At 40.2% G+C, this 12901-nt stretch overlaps 1 protein-coding gene across 3 annotated transcripts in view; it reads right to left on the reverse strand.

The window, feature by feature from the left end:
* Positions 1-12901, reverse strand: part of LOC122395922 — a 520523-nt gene that overhangs the window by 65763 nt on the left and 441859 nt on the right. The window contains exon 1 of one of the 3 annotated variants that reach the window (XM_043393845.1): positions 4254-4354. The exons of the other annotated variants lie outside the window; for them this stretch is intronic. Coding sequence (XP_043249780.1) covers positions 4254-4283 — 30 coding nt within the window. The 5' untranslated portion in view covers positions 4284-4354. Of the gene's footprint in view, positions 1-4253; positions 4355-12901 lie in introns of those variants that run through there. 3 annotated transcript variants of the gene reach the window in all.

A 12901-nucleotide genomic window follows, 5' to 3' on the forward strand; every position in this document is an offset into this window, starting at 1 on the left:
TCGAGCCTCACGGTGCGCGATTCAGATCATCAAAGTAAACTCCGAGTTTTACGGACGCGAGGCGTATGAATGCTTCATTCATCGGCGCGGAAAGCGGCCAGTGAATGGGTGTCTCTCACGAGCGCAGATATCTACGCATTGATACCTGCAGGAGAGCTTAAATGGCCCATGAATTTCTTCGTTACCCTCTCTTTTTTATTTCCTTCCGTTCTGCATTTCCATCCAAGTTCCTCAACCTTTGCTCGACAACGTCCACTTTCGCAACTCCGTCTTGTATTTTGGACACTTTTTTAAGAAACGGTGCGTCACGATTTTTAAATGTAAAAACATGTCGAATATGATTGCTTTTCGAAAATTGATCAAACTGTAACGAACAAAGCTTGAAAGTCTATTAATCTCGTGACCCAATGTCGACCATGTGAAGCCTCTCAGAATATATGCATTGAGCAGAAATGACCTTTTAAAATAATTAAATATATTTAAACTCGATTTTATATCTGTAACAGAATACAATTTCTTCGTACTTTTACTCCGTTTCTTTACATTTTCAAAATTATGTAAGGTATATAAAACCACAGCATTTTAATCACCCTCGAGTTTTTTGATCACCGAGCTATCTTGATAGCAAAATATTTCAAATGAGATCAGAAAAGGGATTAATTAAAAAGCTCTCTAGACTATAGTGTTTCGTAGAGAGAACAATGCCTCAGCTCTTGGGTAACTAAACGAGCACAAGTTTGTACGAATGTAAACTTTGGAAGAGAAAGTACGAACAGTGATGACTATTTAGGAAAACAACTGTCCAAGTTACCGAGTGATTTATCACAGAAAGGAGGAAGAGATATCGATAAATTAAGGCAACCAGTAAGACAAGACAGCCACTAGTAATCACTGAATAATTAACGTTTCGAACGAAAACCCGTAACGACAAAATATTTCACGAATCCGAAGGTGGAAAACGACGGGATTTCACCTCGAATTTACATTTTCTTATTTTTAACTACTTTGCATTCGTATCCGTTGTGCGCGGAAGAGCCCCCGACTTTTCCAACAGTCCCCATTCGCCGGGACAAGAAGAATCGATTCGACGAAGACTAAAGACACAAAAGTTTCTCGCTAGGGGCGAAAATCTCGTGCAAAAATTCCTCTCTCCCGCTTATAATTTATTTTCTCTCGCGTGGAACGGCACCGAGAGAGAGCCCCGTAATTGGCGGAGTCGTTAAATTTGCAAGAAGCTCCAGGATAAGAATTTTTATCCGTGAAAACGGGACGTGAAATCGCGATATTCTTGGTACAGCAATTCAACCATATATTTGCTTCAATTAGAACGCGTTCCAGCGTAAACGCTTTCGATCATCCGTCTGGTTAATGATAAGACTAAAAAATAAAGAATCCACAAAAAATACGTTCGTTACTCGTCGAATAAAACTTGCAACCTCAATTATAGAAATGTTCCACGATGCACGGGCAAAAAGCTTCGATCGAACCGGCTGAATAAATTGCTATTCATTGCTTTTATTGGTTCCGCGAGGTGAAAATTCGCAGCGAAAGCGCCTCCATTCCGGTGCATAATTTATTTCCTCCGATGCTTAAACGCACGGTGCAGCCGGAATCGTTATATTCGCGGGCGTTTTCTTCGATTCACCGTTCCGGCAGAATTCTCATCGCGAGCAACAGCGTTTAAACGTCGAACGGTTTCCACAGTTTCGGAACTTCGTCGCGGAAGAAGCGTAGAGAATGCCGGGCGGGCTTTCGTCCTCGATTATTGCGCAACTTTTTCCGCGATCGTTGAGAATTGGCTTTCGTCGGGGCTCGAAAAAGTTTCCGCGTTTTCGCAGCACGACAATGGTTATGTCTCTGCGACGCTTAGAGTTCCGCGGAAACTTTTCTCACGATTATCGTTTATGGCGCGAGACGAATATCCAAACAAGTTCGCCGGGAGCTTTTTGCCAAGGAAACTCGCCCTCCACGCGGACAAATAACGCCCGCTAAAAGTCATCGTAGTAAAATGAGGATTATTTAAGAAAAATCTCGGGTGGAAAATCCACTCTGTGCGATTAAATGGCAGACCCCTCCAATTGTCCACGAAAACGGTTGTGTTTGGACGATTGAAAACTAGCAGTCTAGATTTCTTATAGAACTTATTTTTAGAGTGAAATTTTCGTGTTCTATCTGGATTTGTTTTCTTTAACATCTAATTTTGAGAATTAATCGTTGAATGGTAGGCAAACCCCCTCCAATTGTCCACGAAAACGGTTGTGTTTGGACGATTGGAAACTAGCATACTAGATTTCTCGTAGAACTTATATTTAGAGTTCTATCTGGATTTATTTTCTTTGACATCTAATCTTGCAAAGCAGTCAGAAAGACCTGTTAGTAATGTCTAATAAAATTCGTAAAGGATTTACTCGACTGAATTTTTAAAATTTTACTCTAATTTCCCATAAGAGAATAAATACTTATTTTCATTGCATTATACATTTCTCCACGTATCTATCGTTTTAATTTATTTCTAATGTTAATGAAAAATATACTCCTTTCAGAATGAAACTCCATACAGTTAAAACAGTATTATTTATATACTTCTAATCTGTAGTGTGGAGGGTTGGTAATTCTGAGTCATAACCCCTTGGTTTTGGAGCAGCCAGGGGGTAAATACAAATGTTCAGCTTAGGATCGAGCAGTTGTAGGCTACTCGACCAGACACACTTAACATATGTACTAGTGTTTAGATTTAAAAAGAGAAACCTGTTTCATTATGTAATCAAGAAATAATTGAGAGTATATTTTCCACTTGAATGTTTGTTATTACTAGACTGCAGATCTTTATGCAAATTCATATTTTTGTTAATAGAATTGATGAAACGGGAGCTTTGTAGAGGGTTGTTTCAATCCCTATATAAAGGAATTATAGTTTTCTGAAAATTTAAATTTCCTATAAATAGATAAACAGTCGACAAAAACGAATCACATTCATAGTAAAACTGATTGCATTTTGTATGCATTGCATAATATTTTTCAAACAGTTTAAAATTTAATCGTAAGGCAAGGGGTTAATATTACACAAATAACTGGAATCTACTTGTTCTATCGAAGAATTCTTAATGTAAATAAAACTTTGTTCACTCGTTTACCACCATGTGTTTCCCACTCGATTCAAATTAACCTCTCTTATCATTCTACTGTCACCCACCCCACGCACCCTCGACTCTAACTTTCCATCCCAATTCATCATTCAACTATCCACGTACTACTCTCTTCCCCCAGAAATTCATAGTTTCAAAACATATGCTTAAACGCTAGATCCTTCATCCTTCGCCGCTTCATCTAATCCCTATAACCCATTGCTGGTGTAATCCACTTAAGACTAGACTAAACAACACGCAATTATTGCCCAGTTCAAATTGTACGTATATCTCTTGTATTATTTAGTTATAGTTTTTAGTGACTCTTAGAGTTTACTTTATTTCTTTACAATATCTTTTTACTCCTTACTTTGTAATAAGTGTAATAAATTTTTGACTAGACTGAACAGCAAGATATGCAATTAATGTCTCGTTGAATTTCTACATTTATCTCTTGTATTATTCAGTTTTACTTTTAAGTGACTTCTAGTGATTTGTTCAACAGCTTCTGTAGTTTCATTTCTTTGCAATTCATTTTTACTTTTCACTTTGTAACAAGTGCAATAAATTTTTGTCTAGACTAAACAACAAAGTACGCAAATATTGCCTCATTCAATTTTTACGTATATCCCTTGTATCATTTAGTTTTACTTTGTAGCGAATATCAGAGATTTTTACAACAACTTCCAGCTTAATTTCTTCACACAATATTAATATAATTCCTCTAAATCTTTCTAAAATATCTCTTAATTCAATTTGTATATCTCTTATTATTTAGTTTTACTTTTAAGTGACTTTTAGTGATTTGTTCAACAGCTTCTATAGTTTCATTTTTTTACAATTCGTTTTTACCCTTCACTTCCTAACACAAGCAATAAATACTCATCCCAAAATGAAACAAACAAGCCCCTATAAAGTTTATCCCAACTATCCGATATTCGAAGCGATAACCCAGACATATTTCTCACGTCGCGATCCAGCAGCTTGTCGCCCATCCCGTGATCTCCAAATCGATACACATATTCCGAGTAAAAATAAGAAAGAAAGAGAAACGTGGCGTAGCAGCACGTGCAAGGATTCCGAATGAAAGGAGCGCACGCGGCTACGGTTCACAGAAGGCTCTCTCACCCTGCTCTGCTTAGTGAGGTTGGCGCCCATCAGCCGGCGATTCTTCGTGGCGTCGAGGACGCTCCGACGGGGGGTACCCTCTCCGCCGGGACATTCCCCCCGTCCTGACGTTGCAGAGGGATTGACCCCTCCTGCTGTTCCCCAACGGTGCACTCGTGCGGCCACCCTGCCTATCGGGCCCTCCACCAGTCCCTTTAGAAGTCGCAACGTGCCACCCCTGCACGAGAGTCCGCGGCTGTTCCCGTTGCTACCGCTCCCGCCGGCAGTGCTACTTTTATCGTTGACACCGCTAGTTCCACTGGCACCAACAACACTACCACCATCGACACCACTACCACCCTCCACCTCCTTCTTTTCCAGCGTCGCCTTCTCCTCCTCCGTCACCACGGTTCCCTTCGCCCGTGTCACCTTCGACGATCGCGACAGCGACCCTGAACGATCACCGCCACCCTCCGTACAATGTTGTCCCAGCTGTCTCGAAATCGTTGCAGCTGCAACGCAACCGGTCGATCGACGAGCGACGCGCTCGTCGAGTCGCGTGGACTGGTTTCCCTTTCGTTCGCGACCTCGAGCGACCTCCTCGTGAGATCTGTCCGTCGTAGGGAATCGTCGAGGGTGCCTCGCTGTTCAACTACTTTCGAGCGCGGACTCGGGGACAGAGCTGGAGATGCTTCTGGAAGAACTCCCGGGACGTTCGAGCTTCTGGAAGACCTGCGTCCGCGAGGGTGGTTCGGACAGAGTCTTAGAAAATACATACAAAATATATATCACGATTTCGAGGTAGAGGATTCCGAGCTCGATACCAACTAAGGCAACGTTCCCGAACTGAGGGTTCAGAACTCGGGAGGGCTTCTTCTCTGGCACCATCAGCTAAACGTCTCGTTCATCTCCGCGCTTGGTCGCGTCGCGTCAACGCACTCTGTGCTCGCCTGTCAACTCCCATTACGCGTCTCGTTCGCTGTCATGTCCACCGCGATGGTCCTCGTGTCGTTCGAATTCGCGTGCCAGCGGACATCGATATCCTCGTCACCGCGACAGAATCAATTATCCGCGTCACCGTGACAGAATCAATTTCCCTCGTCGCCTACGCGCGCAAAAAAAGTTACCCAACGACTGTTGGACAACCAGGATCCACGGTTCAGCGGTGCACGAATCCCAATCGAATCGAGGACTTCGTCGAGGAACTCAACGACGAGGGTCCCATCCCTTCGATCTAAACATCCACGTCTTGGTGAGCCACGATCATCCTAGAAGTGTTTCTGAGACGAAGTTTCGCGTCATTCTCGATATGCTCGCGCGAAACGGTGTCAGCACATTGTCCCTGACACGACGACGGATTAGCACGATGAAGCCTGACGTATTTCACGCACGACGTGGGACGAAACCGACGTGGAAGGCAGGGTCGAGAACGCAATCTGACGTCCGTGAGGCGCGCTGGTTGCCGACCGACTGACTGGGTATCGCCGATTAACGGCCTCCCTTGGCCGTGCGTCGTCTGACTCACTCCAACCCTTGGGGAGGATTTTCGTCGACGCGCATGCGCACCACACTCAGACGCCTCGCGCGTGCATACGTAGCCGTACGCGTCCAACCGATAATACGCGTTTTTAAGGGAGGAAATGACTTTACATCCGCCAAAAAATTGAAAATTCGATTTTGAGCAGAAAAAGTTAGTTTGTAGCTTCAAAAATACAGTACGGGCGATTTTAAAGCGAAACTCGAAGTGTTATGAAAGTTATAATATAGTTACCCATCTGTGCAAAAATATAATACAAACTCTATATTTTGTTATATGAAATTAATTGTGCAATGGATCGAATTGACCCTAATATTGAATAATTTGAATTTGAAAATCAACCTCTAATTATAATAGGAAATAATTCTTAATATAAATACAATTGAATATTTATCAGAATATAAATTCAAATAAAAAGGAGTTACTAATCATAATATAAATGATAAGATTAAAATTAATGTTTCTTTTTATATTCTTTGTTATATGTATGTCTCATTGTGATATAGTTTATATGATTTGTAATTACATATATTTTATACTTACGTCTCTCTATCTTTGTGTACAAATTGTGTATAAAAATAAATAAATAAATTTATATTGAGTTTCATTGATTTAACCCTTTTCACTCTTGTATATCGAGTGTGACTCGTCATCATACGCGCTGTTCCAGTTCTTTGGCCGCCATTGTACATTACCGTTCAACGTCTGAACACGAGCGATAAATATATTACCCCGAGCAAATTAATCTTTCGAGTGCCCCGCGAGAAACTGGCGATGAATAATCTACCAAACGGAGAATCCCTTAGCCGCAACAAGAACCGAGTCGTTCGCCGTCGACGATTTGTAAACGTCGTCGAGCCTCGATATTCACCCACAGGGCGGGTTTATATTAAAAACACCGGACAGCGAAAAATTCGCGTTATAAATATAAAACGCGATCGTCCTTTTCTGCGGGGAAAATTTCTACGGTGTTCTAGCGTTCCGTGACGCGAAAATGATATCTCGGCTCTTTCGTCGCGGTTCGCGGTGCTCTAAATCACGCTGCTGCACGTCAAAGATGGCCACGCAACGCTCATTTAAATAATAATCATCGAGGAAATAATAAAATATAATTAGCATTCGACGCTGTTAATTGTTTGTTCAAGGAAAATTGCAATCGAAAATTTTCGATATATTTACACTCGAATTATTAAATTTATTTATGTTCAAGTTTCGTTACACGCTGAAAAATGTTGTTGGTAGACTACTCTGTAAAAAATTGAAACTGGTCTGAAGAAGATCTACAGTAGATTCCTGCTTTGATGGTATTTCAATTTTGTCTAATAATATGTAATAAAAAATTTTGATCGAATCCATGGTGTAGATATAATTGTATTCAAAGTAAAATACTATTTAATTTGAAAATTAAGGTACGTGGACATTTTCTATCTATACTAGTATGTAGATACTTTAATTTTGCTCAATAATACATAACAAAAAATTTGATCGAATCGATGGTGTAGATATAATTGTATTCGAAGTCTAAATCTAATTTGAAAACTAAGCGTAGACATTTTCTATTTATTTTAGTATACAGGATGTTCGGCCACCCCTGGGAAAAATTTTAATGGGGGATTCTAGAGGCCAAAATAAGACGAAAATCAAGAATACCAATTTGTTGATAGAGGCTTTGTTAAAAAGTTATTAACATTTAAAATTCCGCCAGTACTGAATTTTTTTCTCCGAAATGCGCAAGATTTCGGGGATATGTCCATCCACCAATAATTATTGTAATTGACCCCCGCAACCGAAAATAATTTTTCCAAAACGATTTGAAATTTTGTTTTCATCGAAAAATTTCACACCTTCTCGAATTTTTTGCTAGAAAGTGGGTAGGATTTCGGGGGTATGTCTATTCATCAAAAATTATTGTAATTTACCCCTGCAACCGAAAATAATTTTTCCAAAACGATTTGAAATTTTTTTTTTCATCGAAAAATTTCACACTTTCTCGAATTTTTTTCTAGAAAATGGGTAGGATTTCGGGGGTATGTCTATTTACCAAAAATGATTGTAATTGACCCCTGCAACCGAAAATAATTTTTCCAGAACGATTTGAAATTTTCGAGTTTAATTGTTAATAACATTTTAACGGAGCCTCCATCAACAAATTGGTATTCTTGATTTTCGTCTTATTTTGACCTCTAAAATCCACCATTAAAATTTTTTCTCAGGGGTGGCCGAACACCCTGTATAGATTCAGCTTATTAAGTATTTATATACATTTCTGAAACAGGATGTAGAGTTTATATTGTTCGAATAAAATTCTCGCCTTGCGGAGAGGTCGATTTGTTGGCTGTTCTTGGCCGTGGAATTTCCGCAACGGTGAAAACTCCGAGGGTCCTACAAGCACGGTGCGCCCTTTCGCGTTAACGTTATCCTTAATCAGTTTTAAAAAGCCATAAAAGCGGATTAACCGCCAAGGATATTACGAGTCAATCGAAGTTATGAATTTATCGCGGGGGAGTAAACGAGATTACGAGGTCGTAATCGGGCCGATTCCGCGCTCGTGTAATAATCGCCTTGGCGCGCCGTCTGCCTAATTATCGCCAGTGTCTTTTACGGTGGAAAACGACAGTAGCCAGGTACCTCGAACGATCTGACCGGATCGTTTGAGGTTGGGACTGTTTATCGATCAAAATATGAAAGCCAGACGTTTCTCGTTATTTCCATCATGAAATATAATGCAGTGTCTATCGTGACAGAAACAACGTTTGTATTTTGATAATTTCATATAATGCAAATATTAACTCTATTTGGTCCTACGATCACATATGCAAGGTCTTTTATTAACACTTTTAGTACTAGAAAAATTAATTCTCGAGTTAAGATGCCGAGGGAAATAAATTTGTATGGAATTTGTGAATTTTAACAAGATTACGAAAAATAAGTACTGAATTGCAAGTTATGTAGCTTGCAATGATCTAAAATCTAGGTTTTGAACTTACGTTTCAATGCACAGTTTCAAGAGAAGAACGACCTTGAAATGTCCTTGACGTTTCCACCCTGGAGCCAAACGTCACCCCGCCATGTTTCCCACGAAATGAAACAACTTTTGTCTCGTTTCTACCTTTGAGAGATGAAACGAGACGCCTAGGTGGCCCGTTTTAAACGTCTCGCGACGCAAACGAGCCAATCAAGCGGCGCCAGTTCGACGCCTACGCTTCTCGCATACAGCATCCCGCGGTTCCTCGGTAGACCGAATCCCGAACGATCGATACGCTCGTTCTTCAGCCATTCCGCAAAGTATATTAACAGGTTGCCAATATCTCGATAGTGGCTGGAAGGATCCTCACGGGAGGGGCGACATTGTGAGGCAAACAATTTAATATGCGCGGCCTCTCGTCGAAAGTCCTCGCTAAGGACCCTTCCTCGGCATACCTTATCTGTCTTCTGGCAGTCACAAAGCCGAGATCTCTCCGTTTATTGGAAAGCTCTGCCGTCGCGACGATCCCCGGACGGGATGAAAGGCGCTTTCGCCCTGCTCTTCTATTCGCGTATCATCGATACAGATGCCCCAGGGCCCCGGTATGTCGTCTGAATGTTGATGTTGCGCGGGGCAATTTGGGGGAAAGTGGAATTTGCGTGGCATTCCGGTTTTGAGGGATTGCTACGGGTCCACTCGAAACAATTATACACTGTTACTTCCGCTCGGTGATTCGTCATAAACGAGAACAGACTTGTTTCGAATGGGATTTTTTCCATTTGTTTCTGACAAATGTTTATCCGGACAACGGAAATTTAAATATTTGGAAGACTACAGGAAGCAATTCATATTCAAAAATTTGAGAACTGAAGCAAGATGGGGATTATTTAGGGGTTGAAACAACCCTCTACAAAGTTCCCATTTCTATTAATAAAAATTTGCATAAAAATTCACACTTCTATTTACGTAGTTTTGTTTCTAAGAAAATCTTTGCCATTTATTTCTACCAAATGTTTATCTAGACCAAGGCAATTTAAATATTTAAAAGACTATAGGAAGCAATTAATATTCAAAAATTTAAGAATTAAAGCAAGATGAAAATTATTATATTTAGGGGTTCAGACAACCTACTACAAAATTCCCATTTCTATTAGAAAACATATGAATTTGCATGAAAATCCACACTTCTATATACATAGTTTGGATTCTTACGAATTCTTGTCCATATATTTCTACCAAATGTTGTTTATTCAGCCTAGCAAAATTTAAATATTCAAAAAACCACAGAAAGAAATTAATATTCAAAAATTTAAGAATTAAAGCAAGATAGGAATTATTATATTATATTTAGAGGTTGAAACAACACTCTACAAAGTTTCCATGTCTATTAATAAAGATATGAATTTGCATTAAGATCCACAGTCTATTTATCACACTTCTATTTACGTAGTTTTGTTTCTTACGTATTCTTTCCCATTTATTTCTACAAAATATTGTTTATCCAATCCAAAAAAATTTTAATATTCAAAGAAATACAGGAAGCAATTAATATTCAAAAATTTAAGAATTAAAGCAAGATGGGAATTATTATATTATATTTAGAGGTTGAAACAACCCTCTACAAAGTTTCCATGTCTATTAACAAACATATGAATTTGCATAAAGATCCACAGCCTATTTATCACACTTCTATTTACATAGTTTTGTTTCTTACGTATTCTTTCCCATTTATTTCTACAAAATATTGTCTATCCAGTCCAAAAAAATGTAATTATTCAAAAAAATACACGAAGTAATTAATATTCAAATATTTAGGAATTAAATCAAGATAGGAATTATTATATTATATTTAAAGGTTGAAACAACCCTTTATAAAGTTTTCATTTCTATTAATTTGCATAAAGAACCACTCTTTAGTTATCACACTACGTTTTGTTTTCTTAAGAGTCTTGCTAATCGCTGAATTTTATTATAAAAACGGGTAAGAGGAAATTGTCCACCTTCGCGGAAGTGGTTTTCCCGATTATTAAATTGAAACGCGGAGAATGTAATTCTAAGACGAAAGCGTCGCGGAGGATTCCTTAATCCGCGATTTTCGATCCACAGCACGTTCATCCCCGAGCACTGTGTCGCACTTTTCATTGACTGCGCTGCTTTCAAGAGTGTTTCACCCTCGAAGGGCTGCTCGAAGGGGCGGATTTTGCGCCACCCTTCTTCTTTCTTTCTTTCGAGCATGCCTGAGCGAAGTATAAAAGACAGAACACTCGCAGCGAAATTCTTCGTTCCAATCAGCCGCGTTTCACGGATATAACCTTCCGCGAATCAGGGACTCGCGTCGATGCATATTTCATACGTTTACGCTGCGTAAACGTATGCCGACACGATGAATTTTAATCAAACGAATCCGTTAAAATTCGTTGCATTTTAATCTTTTGACAAATCAACGACAAAAGCTCCTTCTAACCCCTTGTCGTACACGAGTGTGACTTGTCACAAATTCTTTATGTCAAGTTTCACACTGGTCGTCAAGTCTTGTATATTAAAATCAACGCATTTTTAAAACTTTTTCGTATTTTTAAACAACATCAAATAGTATACGTTTGAAAAATTCTTTGAAATTAAATCACACGTCAAGGGTTTAAACAAACTTTCTGCTAAAAATTTATGTCAGTGTTTCGTCTCACAAAGGTTTAATATCCGTTCCCAACAACAATTGGACGTGTAATTATTCGAAGTGTAAAGAGCATCTCCGAAACTTCCGAGAGCTAGCAATCCACGTCTAAAATTTATTCGAAAGTTAATCTCGCGAACTCTTGAACCGCCTTCGGGTCTTTTCCCCGGGACGTCGTCCTTACGCGAGAGCGAAACGAACGCCCATCACGGAAGACCCGCGGATCATTAGCAGAACTTTGCTGTATTATATGACGGAGACCACAAAGTTCGACAAACTTCCGAACAGAGAGGAACATTACAATAAAAGGCCAACAGATAAAAGATCCGCGCGCGCCAGACGACTTTCATCTTTCCAAGGGAAAAGACTCTCGATAACTTCGTAACCATGGATCCCGATATGTCTATATCGAGGCTATAGTCTTCTTTGATTCGATGTAGACGACGTCGAGCTCGTTCAACTCGACGTAGAAGATCTCGAACGTATTGGGAACACGACGCAAGTAGAATCACACTGGTGGGATCAGACACGGTCACGTCTGGTCTCGCGAGATACGATGCAGACTATTCTGAATTCACAGTATCCACAATAGACGACATATTAGGGTACGATACAGGTGATTTCTGACAGAATTATGGGATTCAATGTGTTCTGAAATCGTAGAATCTGAGGATTCTGCATCCCAAAGGAAATGGAAGACGGGAATTTTAGGGAGATTCAAAGGATTTTTAGCGTTATGGAAGAATTACTGACTGTCATGCATCCTCAAAACTATAGAGACTCTCCTCATATTCTGAATACCCTAAGAGATTCAGATTAGAGAACTGTCTTTACAAGTTTGATAAGACTATTTCTATTTATGCCTACCTAGACCCAAAATTTATGTGTTTGATGCAACGAGACCACAGTTGCCATTAGAACCTTGTTAATCGATTGCATTCATTTCGAATGATCTGATATCCGACACAGTGTGTTAGATCAACGTTTATCGCGTCTGTCAAGTCCAATGTCCTCCATATCAACGTTGGAATTGTTCACGCCAGGTAACCCAGAGACTAACCGAACGAAATCGTAGCAACTTTATCGCTCGATTACCGTGTTACGAGCGAAACAGCAAAATGCAAATTGTTTTGATAAACCGTTCGTAACGCGAGTCCCGTGCAGCGTGCAGGAAAACGGGTAACGTAACGAGCCCCGACGACTTAGCGCAGGTAACGTGTTAAGTCCTACGCGAGTTGTCCCTACGCATAACAATGCACGTAGAAACGGCAGGAACAGTGACGTATGCGCATCATAATGCGGCGGTGTGTACGTCTTCATGGCAATTAGCATGCATCCAGCGGAGCTTAGGGCACGTAGGGGCGTCCGAATAATCCCGCGTGATCTACGCACGTTTCCGATACCCATATGCACTGTGCTTATGGCAGTGCTTGCCGCAAACCCTACATACACAAGTAGCCCCCGTATACCGCGAGCCAGTGTGGGTGGTTCGAGGG

This window comes from Colletes gigas, unplaced genomic scaffold, assembly GCF_013123115.1.
Source record: "Colletes gigas isolate AHSC1104 unplaced genomic scaffold, ASM1312311v1 Colletes_gigas_Sc00006, whole genome shotgun sequence".
NCBI lineage: Eukaryota > Metazoa > Arthropoda > Insecta > Hymenoptera > Colletidae > Colletes > Colletes gigas.